Here is a 19,567-nt window from a genome sequence, read left to right as displayed (position 1 = left end):
TGGGGTCGTCTATAGGAATGTTTCTGTCTCTTGTGACCCAAACTCAGTTTCAACTCTCATTGTGTCTTTTTAATGTATTGTTGTAGGATTGAAATTTGAAGGTGAGCTGTAGAGAGAAGAATGTGGAGGTGGTGTTGGTGCTAAGCATAGATTTGATTTCACTAGCAAGTTCTGGATCCCATGGAAGTCCTCAGAGGCTTTACTAGTGGTCTTGCTTTCATTCTTGTTTGATTACTGACAGCTTTAGGAGATTTTACTAAATTCATCATTAATGTATAAAGATGATCTAATAATAACTTCCATCCCAGCCAACAACATACATCTTTGTTACCTTGTCGATGATTAAATGGTCATTGTATTATTACTCCTTCTTCTTCTTCTTTACTCAAGAGATTCACTGTTTTGATTCTGTAGCTTGTGTACCTCTACGCTTGCTTTGTTCGTTTACAATCTATTAAGAGGAAACTACCTTGTTCATTCATACAATAATTGGATGATATTAAACTAGTCTAGTCAATACCAAAAAGTTCAATGGTGGCTTTTAACATGTATTGACCTTTTTCTCTTTTTCTTACCGTTCTCTGAATAGTATCTATAAACTCGATTTTATTATTATGTAACATCTGACTCGGTCCATCTCCTCATTGTCATCTACTGGCTCTTATTTTATTTGCACCAACCTTTTTGTTATGGTTGTTTTTTTTAAGTTCCTTCATATACAACAAGATTGTGGGTCAATCGTGCAATGATGGGACTTTGTCTCAATAAAATAGTGTGTACAAACAAATTGAATCCTTTTTTTCGAATACATACAAAAACAACATACATTCCCTTCTTCAATTATCAAAGCCTCCATGTCTGATCAACCCTTAACCTCAATAAATATAAAATAATAATATATAGTCCATACATATATATATATATATATATACAGCTCTGCCATCATCTGACTGACAAATGAAGGAGACGATGATGCGGCGGCGCACCCTCATGTTCTGCGAGCAACTCTCACTTCCATCGGTATGTTTTTTATATTTGTTCATACAGCTTGCTAAGTTGCTATATACGTTTCTCTTATCTTTCTTTCTTAGTTTTCTATCAATCATATCATTTCATTTCATGCATCTTCTTTTCAAGTTTCCTAGTTGTCTTCTTGTTCTTCTTAAATTGAAAGATAATAAGTAAGGAAACAGTTGGTTGCATTAATCTCTGCAAATTGTGTTTGATGAAAAACCATATCTTTGTTGACTTCTTGTTCGATCATCCATTAGTAATACTTTTCTCAAAATTTCGTCCCAAATCAGTTTCAAGTGATAGTGATATACGCAGATGTGGGATGTGTCCGTTGTCAAGACAGAGTCTCTCAGATTATTTCCAAGATGACCGGTGAGCTCTCTACGTACTTACTACCACCGAAGATGTTTTCATAATTTAGCTACTTGCTCTTTCAATATATCTTTGAATTATATATATGCTTTAATTATAAGAATTTCGTGGCTGCTACCTTCTGTTTCGCATCCTCCTTTTCACCCTTCTTAAGAAGTAAGAAAACCATCTACGATCTTTTGTTTAAAATCCTATCTGTCTTAATCATTTGACCAACGTAATAACGTATGTATTTGACCATTGAAAATAAAATGGGATTTGGCAGGAATCGACGAATACGTGGTTGATTTGAAGAAGAAGATGGTCATGGCACGAGGTGACTTCAGGCCACGTTTGGTTTCTCTTTCTTCTCATCAACAACAAGTCAAGGACGTTGTCTCTCAAACTACTCCTCAAAACGCCAAACGCCTTTTTCGACCTATAAACCTCTTCTTTCGCTCCATTTTCTCTCTTTGTTTGCGTCCAAGTTATAAAGTTCTCTAACTTGCTACAAAATGCATTACACTGATTTATAGAAGTACAAAAAGTACCCAAATATCCTGAGTTTTGTGTGATATCATAAAATTCACGCGACAACAAATCATATGTAGTAGAAAAATGATACCCAAATAACAACTACACGATTAAATCAAAGATTATGGCAAACAAGAATGCTTAATTTATTGAGAAAGAAATGAATGTAAAATTTGAGGTTAGATTACAAATCCCCGTAAGAAGTCTTTTTTATATTAATAAAAACAACAAAGTGGAGACTGGAGAGTACCGTTCATACTCACTGGCCTTCTTGTGGTATACTCAGCTCATCATAGTCGCCAACTGATACCTCAAATGTCTGAGAATGCCACGTATAGGCAATGTATAACTCCTTAGGTTGGCCCGGACAGGGATCGCAGAAACCCATGATCCCTGATTTCTTCACTCCCTCATGGAGCTTGAGCTGCCCTGAGTCACTCACAAGGAAGTTCATGGGCACTGTCACATCAATGACTCCTGAATCCACTCCTTCCACTCCTTCGTGTCTTCTCTCTATCGCTTTTGGGTCACCATACAACGCTTTCGTTACTATTAGCCCATCTGTTTCAACTTGCCGGTTTCTCTTCCTTGTGGCTACGGTTTGCAGCAATTGCTGGGCCTTCTCAGCCGCTGCCCTTGCTGCCCCGACCTAAAACCCCACAATTTCAATATATAAAAATTCATAATAAGATCAAAATGAATCTTGCTTGGCTGCCAAACTCGTAAGTAACAATCACCTGGCCCCAAGTTTTCTCCATATTCTCCAAGGCCTTTTGTTTCTCCCTTTTACTCAAATATGGCTTCACCACAAATTTCTGTGTGGAACAGTGAAAAATGTTTAATCAGACAAACACCATATATAACAAGAGAGCAAAAGTTAATTTTACTCATAGGGTCCAATCACTCACCTTTAACAAAAAGTAAAGAGATGTTGGAATAATGAATGCTCCAGTTGCAAATACTGGAGCTAAATGAGAGGAGAGCAGAATCTGCACGTTTTAAAGATAATCATCATAGATATGTCAAGGTGTCAAAAGTGAAAGACTTCCTCAGAATAACATGGATGTCGGTTTTTGTACACAATAGAGATGAGTTTACGGTTAAGGAGAGTTAAGGATGGTTCTGTACATTCAATCCCTAGGCTTTTTGGATTGTTCTGTTGGTTTGTAGATTTTTAATATATTCTACTCCAGAGATTAAAACACACTCTGTTCTAATCTTATCTGAGGAACAGCAGAGATACCACCACAAGAAAAATAAAAGGAAGAAATTATCACTTACGGGAACGATCAGCTTTTGACTTCCGCGGTGTAGCTCTAGTTTCCAAAAAATACCCTACAACAAAAGTGTAAGAGTACCAGAAATAAGCAGATTGCATAATAGCTAGATGGCTCTAAAGGTTTAAAGAATAGTTACCTTGATTCCTATTGTATACATCATTCTTACGGTACTGAACTCGGAAATCTTCCTTCCGCCACCAACTTCAATCTCAAGAGCATTGCTGAAAAAGTTACGGTACTGAACATTAATTTTTCCACACATGTAAAGACATTTTTAAAGAGGATTTCAATACTCCTGCATATCATACATTAGGTTGCTCAGGATCATGTGTCAGTAAAACATACCTTCCAATTCTACCTACAATGCGACCGTGAGATTTGGATGAAATTTTACGAGTATAACGTGCTGATGCTCCAAGTCCACCAGATTCAATCTAGTAAAAGCAAGATTATACTAAAGAAAGTAAGAGAGATGGTCGAGGTGGAACAGTTGGAATACAAGTTGGCAGTCAGCGTACCTTAAAGTCACCAGCAGCAGATATATTCTCATCTCTCTTCTTCCATCCGACTGTAATTGCTGATTGCATACCCAGTGCCAATTCAATCTGGAGGAAACAAAATACATGAAAGTAGAGTAAACTGCTATCTCGCCCTTTAACAAAGTCAAATCAAAACCATAACAGAGTGAACAACATACATTTCCGCTTGAAGTTTCTGAAAGCTGACGAGTCCACGTGTTTGTAAGATTAATGGAACCATCACTCAAAGACTTCGAGATATTGATAGTCGCAGTTGAATGTATGGTTAACTGACTGCCCCGACAAGAAACCCATATAGTCATATAAACCGTTAAAGATGCTCAGAAAATAAATTTAACAGGAAAACTCATGAGCCTACCGTGTTGTCTGCATTCCAATAAGCGACTGCAAACCCGTTGAAGCGACAAACTCAATGGATGACACTGGAGAAAACTGACGTCTCAGAATAGCAGTAGCAATTCCACCACCAGACTTTTCATTGGCCGCCAAATTTCCACCAATGGCAATAGCATCATCTTTTGAAAACTGAGACTGCACTTGACTAGCCATAACCATTCTGACAGTTACCGATGCAATCACAAAAATAAAGAAAAACGAATCAAAAACCAAAATTTACCTCAAATGAAACAAAGTAGTCAAGACTAGAGTTGAGCACACATAATAATTCATACACACAGCTACATAATATACGAGAAAGAGATCATATAAGTTCTCAAAAACTATTAGCTATACAAAAATCCAGACTAGTAAGTCTCTCCCAAATCAAGAACCATGCTACCACCAAAAAAGACATAAAAAACTTGAAAATAAACAGAATAAGTACCCTCTCATGATGCCATCACCGCCTAAAAAATGTGGGACAGACAAATTGAAGATGATTGAACCAGTGGGTTGAAAATGTGCCATCTTCTTAGCTTCCTCGTTTCTTCTCTTAATCCTTTCAAGCTCCTCTCTGATCTCGTCAGGTTTACTCAGCCTTGGACCAAGCTCTAATCCTGAAGTCAAGCCTTCCATACCATATAGATCATATATTAGCCTCTTAGTCTCGTCCGACAATATCTCATATGCTTCACATATGCGTTGGAAGTTCTCTGTAGCCGCATCTTTCATCTAAACACAAAATCTGAAATCAGCCCACTAAGTAAAGCTAATTCCTTTATCTTAAATTAGCCAAATTGATAACAAAACCAAGAACATCAGAATCGAATTAGAAACTGACAAATTTTGATTGAAGCAAACCTGAGGGGATTGGATCTTGTCAGGGTGATAAACTTGAGCCCACTGACGATAAGCTTTCCTGATTTCTTCGTCGGAGGCCTCAGGTGACAAATTCAGGAGTGCGTAGAGCTCTCTGTTGGGTGGCCCGGTCGGTGCTGCTTCCCCGCCCATCATTACGGTACGATTCAATCGCTTCGGTGAATGAATATAATTAAGGGAAGGGATATAATAAGAAGAGATGTTTCCGGCGCCGGAGGGTTTTAGTGGGTTTTTTTGCGGCGGATGAGGTTTTTGACACCGCTGCTGCTCTCTCTCTCTCGGCTTAAGCTCGCTTTGACTCTTTGACCCCCTTGCTTGAATCCCAAGTCCATTCTTCTTTTCTTTTTCCACCCCTAATATTTCTTTAAATTTTAGTTTTGACACCTTAATTTATGAATTGTTCAATTCTACCCCATTTTCCTATGTTAATGGGCCGCATCAAATGTCCAGAAGGCTTTGGCTAAAGCTACAAATTTAATCTTGACCCACAAACAAAACAATCGGTTTCAAAGAGATGACAAATTAACAAGACTGTGATTAGGAAAAGGTGCATCTGGCGGACATGATTGTAAGAGTTTAATCAAGTACAAGTCAACAGAATAAAGAGACACTTGGGGTATCCGTTAGCATCTCGGAGACCATTTCATCGAAGACAACAATATGGACCGACGCGGTTTCAACAACACAAAGAAGAGGAACCGTGTCATGTCACATTGTTCGTAAATCAATCAACGTTACTCTTCCATTTCCTTTCTCTTTCCCTTTAATCTACTTTTCCCCCTTTTTTCTTGTGTTTGCTAAAGAATTTTCCGCCAATATAATAGACTTAATCTTGTGCTATATTACAAGTAATATCCATGTGTACTTAACTACTTATAAATATACAAGATGGAATGGTTATTGTGTGTTTATAAGTCACAACCTAAAAAGTACAATAGATTTTTTCATGGTAACTATCGCAAGATAGATGGAAATGATCGAACAAGCAAATGCAAAGTGCCAAAATAAAACAAAAAACAAATACTCCCTCTATATCACAATACATGGCTTTTTATAATTTTTATAAATAATAATGAAAATATGTTATTATAAATAATAATATACTTTTTTAATATTTTACAAATTTCGAAAAGTATACATTGGTTAATAATTATGAAAATATGTTATTTAAATAATAATGCATTTATTGCTAAACATTAAGTATTTTTCTTAATTTATGTAAAAGTCTCATAAAATCATATATTCTGATACGGAGGGAATATATAGAATGACGATAACTGTTCATATGGTAAGTGCATTTTACTTTGTATATTGGTAAGTAATTGTGAGTCCATTTTTCCACTATATACGATCGTGTTTACTGTATACCGTCATTGTCTTAGGGTGTGTAGAGTCTTGACAACATTTCTATTCTATAGGAGAAAGATCAGTAGGAACATTTTTATTCCCATTTCTCTATTCTTTGTCCAAAAAGAGGAACAATTAGAGAAAAAATCCTCCTTATTTTACTCTAATTATTGAAATAATTTTTCTATATCAATTCCTCTCATTTCCACCATTTTTACACCAATTACCTACACCATATATTTTTACCTTTTTTCACACACAGAGAAATCAGAAATGGGTTGGGTTGGCTATATATATATATATATATATATATGTTTCTTGACAGAATTGACTTTGAACATTGAATTATGTAGTGGAAATCAAATATAATGAACTAGGCTGAGACTTGCAGTTGCACACCACTTGCCAAGAGGACAACGGCTCAGTCACATGGTCCTCTATATTGACCATTTCCATAATATTATTATTAGCTGCCAACAAAATACATTAAAAAAATCGGTTACTTTCATAACTCACCACCTCATAATTAATTATATACTTTTAAAACTAAGCAAAACCTTAATTCATCATCTTCTTGTGCGTTACAGACTAAACATAGCGTTACACATCTCCCTTGGTCAAAAAAATGTGACTAAAGAGAGGTAGTATAGTACTATGTGCCAGCTAGTTTGTCTTTTAAACCCTTATATAACCTGGAATCAAAATCTTAAATATTTTAAAGTTATCAATTACTATAAAGATTTCGAAATTTTCTTTTGAAAACGATTACTCATTACATGGACGAATGTAGAATTCGATCAATACAGAAAGCTGTATGAACGGTGATAGATTTGTCTCGGAAAATGGAAAGTACAGAAATTACCATAATGAGCATTAATATTTTTAATTTCAAGTAATTAGCAATTAAACTTATTTTAGGTAATTGAGAGCAACTTAGGAATATATGCTCAACCATTAGTATTTGTTTTGATTAGTATAATAACTTTTGTCATTGGCAATCACCCATTAGACCTTTTTAACCCTTCACAGTCTCCCAGAAACTCCCCCTCTCTCTTTGATACATTCACTATATATATACGCGTATGCGTTTACATATTCCTTAAAAGAAAATAAAATTCACATTCTTCATAATTCTTTTTATTTGTTTTAGCAATTCGGACATTGTACAGAGAAATCAAGAATGGGTTTGCAGAGAGGCATAACGATATTGTGTTTGGTTCTGTCTCTTTTGATAATCGATACGACGGCGTATCGAGAGAGACAGCCGCTGCTTACGCAACAGCAAGAAACGGCGATAGATACCTCAAACGCGGTCGTAACGGTTCAAGATCGTGGTTTAAAGACGCGGCGGCCTGAGCATAAGAACGCCTACGCAACGATGATGTACATGGGTACGCCAAGAGACTACGAGTTCTACGTGGCGACTCGTGTATTGATCAGATCGTTGAGAAGTCTCAACGTGGAAGCTGATCTTGTCGTCATCGCTTCTCTCGACGTCCCTCTCCGATGGGTTCAAACCTTGTAAGTCTCTCTTCCGACCATTATTAAACGCTGTCCGTTTCCAATTGCCAAATATAACTTACTTTGGAATATACAATCTTCATTTCCTTTTTTGTAGTTTTTATTTTGTTTTTTTTTCTCATAAACTAAATGAACTTTACTAAACTCTCTAAACACGAGTTCCATCTTGTAGGACACTCTTGATTTGATACATTTATTTTCTTAGAAATTGAAGTAAGCTTAGAAAATTGTTCCGATGAGAAAACGACCACCTTATTCATAGAAAGTATCGTGACCACAAATATATAGGTTTAGGAGGTTTGCATAGTATTCTTTATAACTTCGACTCTTTTCTTTCTTCTGATTGGCTTCACGAATTCAAAAGAAACTTTAAAGACTTCTGTGCCTTTTTTTGGTCCTTACTAAAAGTTTGGGGAGAATCAAAGGTTTAGAGTAGATATGTATGTAGTTGAGACTTAGACCCACCCATTCAACTATCCATTTATATCTTCTCATATACTTATATGACAACGCGCCTATCTGTATAGAAATTATCTTACTTTAAGAAAATGAATGCTCCAAAACTCGTTAGGTGTCGTCTAGTTTGGAAAAAAAGTTTTTTTTTTGTTTTGTTCATAAGTTTTTAATTAATAATTAGTATTATGATAAGTTTTAAAAACAATCTTTTTATAATTAGATAATACACGCGTAGGTTATTAATCATTTGACTTTCTATAGACAGATTAAGATTAAACAAAGGGGATCGAATGGTATTGAGTACCAAAACAATCAATAAACCAAATGATCTTGGTAAAAACCTTAGTCAACAATTCACCCAAATAAAGTTAGAAGATGCGTATAGTAAAGAGAATGGGAATCAAAAGCGATCAAAAACAATAAATTCTTATTACAATTGAATGCAAAGCATACAGTATAAGTTAAGGAGAGTTGTTTGACTTTAGCGCTTTGATTGAAAGAAAAATGAAAAGCCTTTTGGAAACAGGAAGGAGCTGTTTTATTAAATTTATGACCGGCCAATCTGCTGTATAGATCATGCCATAACGTCGATATCTCAACCTCATTACCTATAATTATTTGTTTGTCCCTTGGGACAATTCGGATAATAATAACAAACCTATAATAATTTATAGCAACACTTGGACTTATATGCACAAACAAATACATAAGAATATATGTACTTACGAAAACATGGGTGCATAAAGCAGATGTTGGTACCGAATATGTGTGTGTGAAGGTACTAACGAGCGTATGTGTGTGAGCAGGGAAGAGGAAGATGGAGCCAAAGTGGTGAGAGTTGAAAATGTGGATAATCCGTACAGGAGACAGACCAACTTCAACAGTAGATTCAAGCTTACTCTGAACAAGCTCTACGCTTGGGCTTTGACTGATTACGACCGTGTGGTCATGCTAGATGCGGACAACCTCTTCCTCAAGAAAACCGATGAGCTGTTCCAGTGCGGACGGTTCTGTGCGGTCTTTATAAACCCTTGCATCTTTCACACTGGTCTCTTCGTGTTGCAGCCATCGGTGGAGATGTTCAAGGACATGCTCCATGAGCTACGAGTTGGGAGAAAGAATCCGGATGGAGCTGATCAAGGCTTCCTTGTCAGTTACTTCTCTGATCTTCTTGACCAGCCTCTCTTTCGTCCTCCGAGTAACGGTTCTGTGCTTAGTGGCCACTTGAGACTTCCCCTAGGCTACCAAATGGACGCTTCTTATTTCTGTAAGTCTCTTTTTCTAATCTTGTCTATAATAATACACATTTTGGATAATGTTGGATAATGTAATAACATGATCTCATCTTGGTACTCTCAGATCTTAAACTAAGATGGAACATACCTTGTGGACCAAACAGTGTGATTACATTCCCAGGAGCTGTTTGGTTAAAGCCATGGTACTGGTGGTCATGGCCTGTTCTTCCACTAGGGCTCTCATGGCACGAGCAGCGCCGCACTACTCTAGGGTAATTTTAAATTTGAAAGGATGGTGACTCTCTCTTAATCTCGATAATACAATGGCTTAATATCAAGATCTAATACTGTGTGTGATCTTGAAACAGGTACTCAGCAGAGATGCCTTTGGCCATAATTCAGGCAGTGTTCTACCTTGGAATCATACTGGTCACACGACTAGCTCGCCCGAATATAACCAAGCTATGTTATCGCCGTTCTGACCGCAACTTAATAGCGATCCAAGCAGGTTTCAAGTTGATCGCACTTCTCTCTGTAGTTGCAGCCTACATCTTCCCATTCTTCACCATCCCTCACACCATCCACCCACTCATCGGCTGGTCGCTTTACTTGATGGCTTCTTTCGCTCTCTCCTCCATTCCAATCAACACTCTCCTCCTCCCAACGTTACCTGTTCTCACTCCGTGGCTCGGCATTCTCGGGACGCTTCTCGTCATGGCCTTCCCTTGGTACCCTGATGGAGTGGTCAGAGCCTTGTCGGTTTTCGCATACGCATTTTGTTGCGCACCTTTTGTGTGGGTTTCGTTCCGCAAGATAACTTCTCACCTCCAGGTTTTGATTGAGAAAGAGGTGTTGTTCCCGCGATTGGGAGACTCAGGGATCACTTCAGGCTTCAGCAAACTGTATTAGGAGTCCTTTTTTTTTCATTTGACATATTGTTTCTGTATATAAAAGATTATTATTGTTTCATTCACATTACATTTATATCAACTCACTCTAACCTTATTGCTTTTACCTAGTCAATTTCGGTACCATGATTTCACAACTCTACATTCTTCTTATAGAGTAAACCTTGTTTGATCTTGTTTAACTCACTCTCTTTTACACAAAGAAATGAAGAATTAGAGCATGAAAATTTAAAGATACAAACTATTGAGCAAAGTACAAAACACTCTGTCTCTCTCTGTTTTTATTTGTGTCCCTCTTTGATTGCCCTCCTCTCTAGTTACAAAAGCCCCTCTAGACTCCTTAATCCTTATAGGTCTCGTTGCATGAGAAGTGATGAAATCGAACCATATCATCCCTTACAATAATTTTCCGACTGAAAGCTTTTGATACACATATTGGTAAACGAATGTCAATCTCTGCAAAATAACTTTCAGACGCAAGCTCTCAATCCAACCTAGCTAGAGACTAGAGTGAAGGTTTACACAGAAGAAATAAACTAAGAATGAGACATCTCAACGCAAACCTTAGCTCCCCACAAATGTCCTAGCATCGGTCAATTCTTTTTTTTTTCTCTTATTTTTGAATAACAAAGATATATAAAAAGTTTAAATTGTATTTTGATGAACAAAGATAATATCAAATCTTATTCGAATCCAATTACTACATATATATCTTTTCAATTTTTTTTTGATAAAATCCATATATATGGCCACCGGCTTATTACAAGCCTTATAAATAAAAAGATACAAAACCTACGTTGAATCTCTTACAAAATATACTTTCTATCTAGTTGATTTTCCAAAAGCTACTCAGATGTCGATGCATGGAAGAAACAAGCGTAAAGAAAGATCCTTGCCGGAACCGGAACCGTCAGAGATTCCTTCTTCTTCAGCTGATCATCACTTGTCTTCTTCTCCTTCGACGAGACCTTGTTTTCCACCAGGTTTCAACTATAGACCAAACGACTTGGAGGTCATCTCGTTACTTGGACGGAAACAAGACTACTTGGGCGGAAACAGAGACTTATTGGCCAACCTTTCTATACATCTCGTGAACATCTACGAGTCCAATCCAGAACAGCTCTCAGGTTTGTCGTCTCCTTGTAGAACAAATTAATTACTTCTTATTTTTTATCAAATTTATTTCTTCTTTCTCTTTGGGCAAACGTTTACTTATGTTTGTTTTGGAAATATGTACGTAGAAAAATTCAAGAAGGGTAATGATACATATTGGTTCTTTATATCGAAGAGGAACAAGATGGGTAAAGGAGGAAAAAGGCAGAAACGTGTCGACAAAGGTGGATACTGGCACGCAACAGTTGCTTCCAAGAAGATTGACGCTGGGCAAGGCCTCGTTGGTTACAAAACCGCACTATCATACTACGTTGGGAAACAACCTAATGGCGTAAAAACTAGTTGGTTGATGCATGAATACTGGATTGATCAGTGTCCGCCTTCTGCTGATGATGACGTAAAGGTATATATGCGTTTCTTGATTCCCAAGTTATATATTAAGTTTTATGTTATTTTATTGTGAGTCTTATTTTGGTTGGTGCATGCGTGTAGGACTATTCTATGTGCAAGATCTATCGGAGTACACAAGCAATAAACAAGAAGAAGAAAGCAGAGGAAGAAGAGAATGAGAAGCAGAAGAAGGTTCTGCAGCAGCAGCCTCCTACTGTCGAGTATCATCAACCGCAGCAGTATCCGCATGCCCCTTTGGATTCTTACCAACCGCAGCCTCACCATGATATTGCGTATCAACAACAACTTCTGTTTCAGCCAGCCCCGCTGGATTCTTATCAACAACTTCTGTTTTAGCCTCGTGATTTGGCGTATCAACAACAGCAGCAGCAGTTTTGGCCAGGCCCGCTAGATTCTTACCGAACTCATCAATGGCAGTTTTGGGCAGCCCGGTCAGATTCACACCAACTGCAGCCTCATTATGATTCTGCGTATCAGCAACTTATAAGAATGCTAGAGGGAGAAAATGGTGGCGTTCAACAACAGCAGCCGAGTCTTCCTCCTCCTCCTCCGCCTCCGCAAGGTCAAGATTCAAGATCCGGGATGGTGATGACCCAAGAAGACGTGTTGGATACGTCCAAGGATGACGACTTATTTGACATGATCGATGCATGGCTAAAAAATGTGGAGGAACAACAACATGGTGTCGATACTCAGCAGCAACAACAAGAGCAAAGTACACCGATTCTTCCTGCTCTTCAAGGTCAAGATTCAACAATATCCGGGAATGTGATGACGGACCAAGACAGTGATGCAATATTATTCAGTAATGTGGAAGAGCATGGTGTCACTACTCAACAGCAACAACAACAACAAAGTACACCGATTCTTGCTCCTCCTCCTCCTCTGACGAATGAAGACTGTGACTTTCCGTATCTGTGGAATCCCGCCGAGTTCTTTGACATTGATGAATTATTGGAAGATATATGAAGAAAGGCCACGACTTGTGTGGACCTCAAGACAAGTGAGAAAAGAGAGAGAGAGAGTAACATATTTTATAGCTCTGACCGAAACCCTCTGAAACCTGAATGATCAGCAAGTTTCACTTGATCCATATAAAATCCACACTTCTAGTCACATGTTAGCTTCATCTAATCGTTTAGCTATTTAGTTAGGTCAAGCTGTGATATAGACTATATAGACTATTACTTGGACTAATTAATAACTTGCTTACTTGACTTGTGTATGTGCTTCATCTGTAATACTACTCTCAGTTTGATTGAAATGTTATAATCCATACGTAAAATCACTTGAACGTCTACAGGCTTTAGAACAGAAAAAAAAAAACAAAGTGACAAGAAACAAAAAGAGCAAAAATGGAACAAGAGAATCAACGGTAACGAAGGAGGCCGGAGATAGTATTGTTATTCTTCCAAGTAGCTCTACGTGAGGGTCGATTTTTGTGGTTGTTATGACCCTTTCCAGGTAAACCTCTGTTCTTCTTTCCTTCTGATGTGAGACCTCTAAGCTCACGATGCTTGTGAACAGAGTTACAAATCCAGTTGATCCTCGGGTCGTTACTCACTGCGTTGTGAGCCGGATCCACAAGGATGATCTCGTAGTATTTTTACGTGGAGTCCTCGTTGATCCAGTAGGAGTTGAGAACTGTCAGACCGCCTAGCTTCCTCCCAGCACGTTCCTCCGCAACAGACCTCTCTTGCTTCGCTGGAACTTGAGTTGTGTCACTCCTTGGTTCGTTGGCTTACCATACACAATCCCCTTTGGAACTGGCCTATTCCTTCCACCTCGTCTTACTCTTACTCTATACACCACATATCCCTGACATGACAAAGCAAAACAAGATCATGTAAGAACTAAAACACCTTACGTTAAACCCTAAACCTCTAAACTCAGAACCAAAAACACAAAAGCTGAGAGGGAAACAAGTTCCAACAACAAGTCACCTGCTTCGCCTTGAAGCCCAAACGACGAGCTTTGTCTGGACGAGTTGGTCGAGTCAGACGGACGATGGAAGGTTGTTGTCTGTAATTCCAGCACCTCACGCGTTGCAGGTGCCTCATCACATCCGATTGCTTCTTCCTCCATAGCTCCGACACATACTTGTACGCACCTACTCATAACATGAATTGTTTAAACAAAATAACGAATCACTTATAAAAACTCTAGACGAAGAGTATTATTAACAGCAAATGCTTTACCCGTTCGTCAAGTTACGATGACCACCGCACAACTTGGTTATCGCCAAAAATAAATAAATAGCGGCTAACACTATTGACACATATTGGGCTACCCATCAGCGATTACTCCTAGGCCCTGCTAATCCATAGATTGTGTGGGGTTTATTCCTCAATCACGTGTTATTGAATTGAATTATATAATTATAAAGTTTTGTGAGTTAATATTTTGTTGGATAGTCCTGAATATTAGCAAAATTCTGTTTCTTTTTTTTCATAGTTTTTTTTTTTGGGTCACCCGAGACCACCTGTCGTCATCACTCATCAATCCATGAAAGGGTTATCGTGCAAAAAAACAATAAACAAAACTAAAGCTTCTTCAAATATGATATTTTCTTCTAAAATCTGGACTCTTTTGTCGGAAAAAAGATATTGGAAAAATATTTGAAGTTGATTGTGAACATCGATCGTGCTTATCCCTAGAGTTGATATGTGTATATAGCTAGGTGCCTGCATCTGCATTTCAATAAGTACTAGTTCACTAACGTTTAATTTCAACAAATGTCATTGGAAGCAAAGCTGTCGGAATAAGTATTTCTATATTCATGTCATACATTCAACCATATAATCTTATCATGTGAACATGTGCGTAATCTGTCGATTACATATTAATCGATCATTCACCAAAATATCAAATGTATATTATTTATTTAAGAAAATAAAATATTTAAAAGATAGTACACTAAACTAGCATCTTTTCCAGTGGGACTGGCATATACCAAATTAACACTAAAAAATGAAACCCATACATTATTACACTTGTTTTCATCGATACATATATAAGATGAAAACAATAAAACACCAATGCGTGGCAGTACATAAAACATCGCCTCAGCCTTACTGATGTTTCTTGGGGTCCCTTTTCATTTATATAGTAAAAGAAAATTATTCTCTTACGTTTGATAGACCACAAATAATGGAAAATTGTAAAAGATTTGTAATTTGTAAAAAGTAGCTTGGCCTTTGGGAAGGCAACAATGTTATCAGAAGATACAAATTCCACTTTCGTCTCGTTCGTACAATGGCGCCAGTACGGACATAACGTAGCACGTGCGCCTCAGCCCACCATTTCCAACGTCATCTGTAGATTCTCTGAACAATTCTGTATGTTCCTTCTTCTTTTTACGTACGTTTTTGTATATACTTTTTTAGTCACTTTTTTTTACCGTAAGAAGAAACAATCCTAAGGACAACATCTTCACTCCAATTTGTTCTTGCGTACCCCATAAGTTTCAAACTAATGATTACGTTATACATATAACGAGATCCTTGTAGCTAGGTTAGTGGTTTTTTTTCTATTTTTTTCGCTCAACTTCTTGTAACTAATATATCATTGAACCGTGTTAAGACTTAAGACTACTGACTTAACTTCCTTTGAGCGACTGATGTTAATTCTTCAGGAATCACACGAAGATACACATTGTTCATATAGAGACGTTTGTAGTGTATAGGTGGTTTAGAAATGAATGTATAGTTTTTATCTATGAGATTGAAGGCGTTCCAACGCTTTTTTTTGTAAATGATTAATATGTCGAATTACAGTATAAATTACAAATTTATTATATGTCTTAAAACATCTAAATGCTTGTCTATTATTTACTTGTAAGGGTGTCAATCAGGCTCGTCCGGTCCGAAACCCATAAAGCTCGCATAAGTTTGAGTCCGGTCCGGTCCAGCCCGACATATTTCTGAGCCTATATTTCAAAGGCCGGACCCGGCCTTAACATGGCTTTTCGGGTTTTTCCGGGCTTATCTTACAGATCAAAAATTCAAATTTATAATTCTTGAAAAACAATGTTTAAAGGTGCACTATAAACAAATCAATCAAAATTTTAATAACTCATCTATATTCTCTAAAACCAAATTAATTTTAAAAAAAAAAACTAAATAAGATTTTTATACTTTAATCAAATAAAACAATATATAATTCATGTAAAATATCTTAGATTAAACATGAAAACTAAAATTAGAATTTTAAATTTTATTTACAATAAATTATTAATCAAATATTGCAATCAAATAAATATATTAACAAAAATACAAATATATTTGTTTAAAGGCTTTTCGGGATGATCCGAATCCGATCGGACTGAGCCAAAAAAACCCTATACAGGCTGAACCTGAAAAGCCCGATATTTTTTGACATATAAATTTAAAACCAAATCCAGTATTTTTCAGAACCGGACCGGGTTAACCCACGGACTTTGATCCTAATTGACGTACCTACTTGCTCGTTTATCATTAAATTATAGAACTAACAACAAAAGTCAAGGCTCACGCGAAACCGATCAATCAAATCAAATCAAGTTTCAACCTATAGCATCTAAACAGCTTACGTGAACGCTTCCGGTCCAATTTTTAAACCATTGATTGTGAATTACCATCTGAAATCATTCGAGAAGATAAGAACAATGTTTCCAGTAAATGCATTAATTTTGTTTTTTAGGTTAGGAAAAAATAAAAGATGAATATCTATCTCACTTATGTGGGCAGGTTGAGTTGAAGAATATAATGATCTGGTCAAAAACGGAAAGATGAAAATAATCTAGTTTTGGAAATTGGAGTGTGAGGATCTAGTCACCTAGGATCCCCCGGCTTTGTGTATGTCACCGTTGGATATATCACATCAACATGTTTAATCACATATTATTTCCATCCAAAAAATAAAGTAAAAATACGACAGGATAGGTTTTTCTTTCTCGTAATTAATGTAGATTATTACAAGACCAAATTCTATTTGTGAGAGAACTTTTTTTCTCTTTTGTTTTCTAAGGATCCTTTGAAAGTTTACATTAAAAATAGGAATGCAAAAGAAACGATAAGACAAAGTATCAAATTAGATGATTATGAGTGGAGTTTCCTTGATAATAATAACATGAGCTGATTTTGTGCTACAAGAGGGGATACTAGAATTCTTTTATCTCCAAAGACAATAACATGTAACTCTATAGTGTGCATATTGCCATGAGTTTGCTAATGTTAGATGCCGATCTAACCCAAATGATCCTCGAACGATGTATGAGGAGAGAGGTCAGGGTGAGTAAAAAAAGAGGGCCACACCTTTGATGAGTACTAACAACCAAAGAAGAGGTGGAGTGCCATACCTATGAGAGATTTATGCAACCACTACTTAACTCAATGCATAATTATTTAATTTCATAATCATTACAATACTTATAATTTTCTTAGTATATGAAATCTATGTATATACTTCATTTTCAATAGAAATATTACTCCCTCTCTATTTTATAGCATCTCCAACTCATCTTTATTTTTTCTTTTACAATAGAGAAACTCTATAATAGAGATAGGTTTTACTCAAACCCACCTCTATTCTTATTTCTAAAATAGAGATTGCTATTCTTTCCTCTATTTATAGAGAACGTATATTTTTTTCTACAAAAGATTCCTCTATATATAGAGAAAAAATAACAATCTCTATTTTAGAGGTGATGATAGAAGTGAATTGGAGTAAAATTCACCTCTATTAAAGAGTTTCTCTATTATAGAGAAAAAATAGAGAAACTCATTGGAGATGGTCTTAACAAGTATTATGTAATGTGTTGTGAATTTTGTCTGTACTTGTTTCATTTTAGTAATGTATGTTTAGAAATTCAAAATAAATATTTTTCTGTTAAAATTATAGAACAAACATGTATTTATTTTTAACAGTATAAAACACTCGAATTTAAACCGGACTACATACATGCTAAGAACATTATCACAAACCATAAAATTACATGTATCTGACATGGTCATTGCATAGTTTGTCAAAAACTTCGTAACCATTTATAATTTTGATTTTAATAAATATTGGTATAATTGACAATAGTAAAAATATACTATTACAATCCTAATCCTAATGTTATTATTATTTAACACAATTAATGGTCTAGTTATATAATTAAAAAAAAGTAGAATGGAACTTCAATAATCTTCTTAAACACTGTATACCCATTATTTGACGATGATGTTGATTTGGCCCCATGATGTCGATGCAACATATACGGCTCACATTTAAACACATAGGCACCTACGTACCCCCTCCCATATATAGGGACAATTTAAGAAAATAACCATTTCTTCTTTTCCACAATATCATAATGTAGACAGTGTCAAAATAATTATTTTTTTTTAGCATTTTGATGATAGCTTAGATAATAAACATATAAAGTTAATTATAACAAAAGTTATATATATGTGTGTAATATATATAGTGTGTGCGTCTGTGTGTTTAGTTTCAAATCTATGTAATACTTGATGATAACTTACTCTATGAATTTTATCTTGATGAAACACTTCCAAGTCCAAAGTGGTCCATATTGCATGTAGACTGAAAAGATGGTATTCTACTCCAACTAAGAACTATATTACGAAGAAGACATTGAGTCAATTATATATGGTTGAAACCCATTCCAAAGCGAAGTAAAGATATATATGCAATATGGTTGCATTGGAAACGATTTTTTCTATCTTGTCTACTATGTCAATCTCAACAATGTTATTAAAACCATCTTTTAATTTAGTTAATGCCAGCCCAATTGATCCAATTATGAGATGATTTGGAAATAATTTAAAGTGATTTGGTGGTATGCTTTTAACGAGATCAATTCATCAGAGTGATCATAATCTAATTGTAGAGAGATCACTTTCAGATCTCTTTGCGGCTCGTGGACAATATGGCAGCTAGAGAGAACTTTCCACTAAAAGATAGAAGTCCTAAGAAATTTCTTACACCTTTGCGTAAGAGATTTTGACCTGCCAAAGGAATTAGTCGTCATCCTGAAGAATTATTGCCCTCCATTACTGTAAGAAAGATTGAAAGAGTTATATACAATTCATCGCTTGTTTTGCCCATAAAGCATCATTAATAATATTTAATAACGTTAAAGCAAATTCCTTAAACCCATCCTTCTTTTTCTTTTGTAAGGTTTTTCCAACTTAGACCAATCTAACTATCGCTTGTTATGAGGATATTATCAGTTGTTGGGATATAATTGTTGGGTTATGATAATTTGTGAAGTTGAATCATTATTTTCTTTTTGATGGTAGATGAATTCATTTTTTTGTTCCAAAAAAAAATATTATGTATCTCTGTTATCAAATTAATAAAAACATATTTTCCATGAAATGAAGAAAATAATATTTATAGAACTTTTTGCTGTGTGGCTTAATAGAAACCTAAACAACAAACAATAGTCAAATGGCTCAAATGTTTTACCCTGTAGATTTTTTTTTAAAAACAACTATGATTGATTTCTATCCTCACCATAAATAACAACACACCTCGTTTTTCATATATATGAAAATTACTCTCTCTTTAACTGGTCCAAAATCCTCCGATTTTTTTTTTTTTTTTTTTTTTTT

General features: G+C 36.0%; 4 protein-coding genes and 1 pseudogene across 5 annotated transcripts in view; 3 read left to right on the top strand and 2 right to left on the bottom strand.

The window, feature by feature from the left end:
• The window catches only part of LOC109132707, a 1,307-nt gene extending 898 nt beyond the window's left edge, over positions 1-409 (top strand). The window contains exon 2 of the mRNA XM_019244911.1: positions 87-409. The gene's annotated coding sequence lies outside the window, so the exon portion shown is untranslated. The remainder of the gene's footprint in view (positions 1-86) is intronic.
• Positions 773-1,930, top strand: LOC104781981. 2 transcript variants are annotated; one of them, XR_766965.1, is made up of 4 exons: positions 773-1,020; positions 1,330-1,386; positions 1,541-1,542; positions 1,652-1,736. XR_766965.1 is itself a non-coding variant. In XM_010506791.1 (3 exons), exons 1-3 carry the CDS (start codon positions 958-960, stop codon positions 1,867-1,869), a joined length of 363 nt encoding a protein of 120 aa, XP_010505093.1. In that variant the 5' UTR covers positions 773-957; the 3' UTR covers positions 1,870-1,930. The 2 variants fall into 2 exon arrangements, 1 of the variants encoding a protein (XP_010505093.1); XM_010506791.1 differs by lacking the exon at positions 1,541-1,542 and having other exon boundaries at positions 1,305-1,386; positions 1,652-1,930.
• LOC104781980 (chaperone protein dnaJ 13-like) lies at positions 2,025-5,287 on the bottom strand. Its single transcript, XM_010506790.2, has 11 exons — positions 4,958-5,287; positions 4,542-4,828; positions 4,077-4,274; positions 3,877-3,991; positions 3,698-3,784; positions 3,525-3,613; positions 3,316-3,400; positions 3,181-3,234; positions 2,808-2,888; positions 2,637-2,714; positions 2,025-2,548 (listed from the first exon to the last, which is right to left on the bottom strand). The coding sequence occupies exons 1-11, from the start codon at positions 5,108-5,110 to the stop codon at positions 2,159-2,161; spliced, it is 1,617 nt and encodes a 538-aa protein (XP_010505092.1). The 5' UTR covers positions 5,111-5,287; the 3' UTR covers positions 2,025-2,158.
• On the top strand, positions 7,375-10,524 carry LOC104781979 (putative glucuronosyltransferase PGSIP8). Its single transcript, XM_010506789.2, has 4 exons — positions 7,375-7,843; positions 9,106-9,566; positions 9,659-9,806; positions 9,903-10,524. The coding sequence occupies exons 1-4, from the start codon at positions 7,503-7,505 to the stop codon at positions 10,441-10,443; spliced, it is 1,491 nt and encodes a 496-aa protein (XP_010505091.1). The 5' UTR covers positions 7,375-7,502; the 3' UTR covers positions 10,444-10,524.
• LOC104784209 lies at positions 13,336-14,260 on the bottom strand (annotated as a pseudogene).

Source organism: Camelina sativa, chromosome 4 (assembly GCF_000633955.1).
Source record: "Camelina sativa cultivar DH55 chromosome 4, Cs, whole genome shotgun sequence".
NCBI classification, from domain to species: Eukaryota; Viridiplantae; Streptophyta; class Magnoliopsida; order Brassicales; family Brassicaceae; genus Camelina; species Camelina sativa.
Note: the sequence above shows the minus strand (reverse complement) of the source record. Positions and strands in the feature narration are given on the sequence as shown.

Coding starts and splice junctions, on each gene's coding strand:
- LOC104781980 (XM_010506790.2), bottom strand. CDS start 5,110: ATGATGGGCGGGGAAGCAGCACCGACCGGGCCACCCAACAGAGAGCTC. Junction 3,401..3,524: donor ATTGTAGGTAGAATTGGAAG/GTATGTTTTACT, acceptor TAACTTTTTCAG/CAATGCTCTTGAGATTGAAG. Junction 2,889..3,180: donor GTCAAAAGCTGATCGTTCCC/GTAAGTGATAAT, acceptor TAAAACGTGCAG/ATTCTGCTCTCCTCTCATTT.
- LOC104781979 (XM_010506789.2), top strand. CDS start 7,503: ATGGGTTTGCAGAGAGGCATAACGATATTGTGTTTGGTTCTGTCTCTT. Junction 9,567..9,658: donor AATGGACGCTTCTTATTTCT/GTAAGTCTCTTT, acceptor TGGTACTCTCAG/ATCTTAAACTAAGATGGAAC. Junction 9,807..9,902: donor CAGCGCCGCACTACTCTAGG/GTAATTTTAAAT, acceptor ATCTTGAAACAG/GTACTCAGCAGAGATGCCTT.
- LOC104781981 (XM_010506791.1), top strand. CDS start 958: ATGAAGGAGACGATGATGCGGCGGCGCACCCTCATGTTCTGCGAGCAA. Junction 1,021..1,304: donor AGCAACTCTCACTTCCATCG/GTATGTTTTTTA, acceptor GTCCCAAATCAG/TTTCAAGTGATAGTGATATA. Junction 1,387..1,651: donor GATTATTTCCAAGATGACCG/GTGAGCTCTCTA, acceptor GGGATTTGGCAG/GAATCGACGAATACGTGGTT.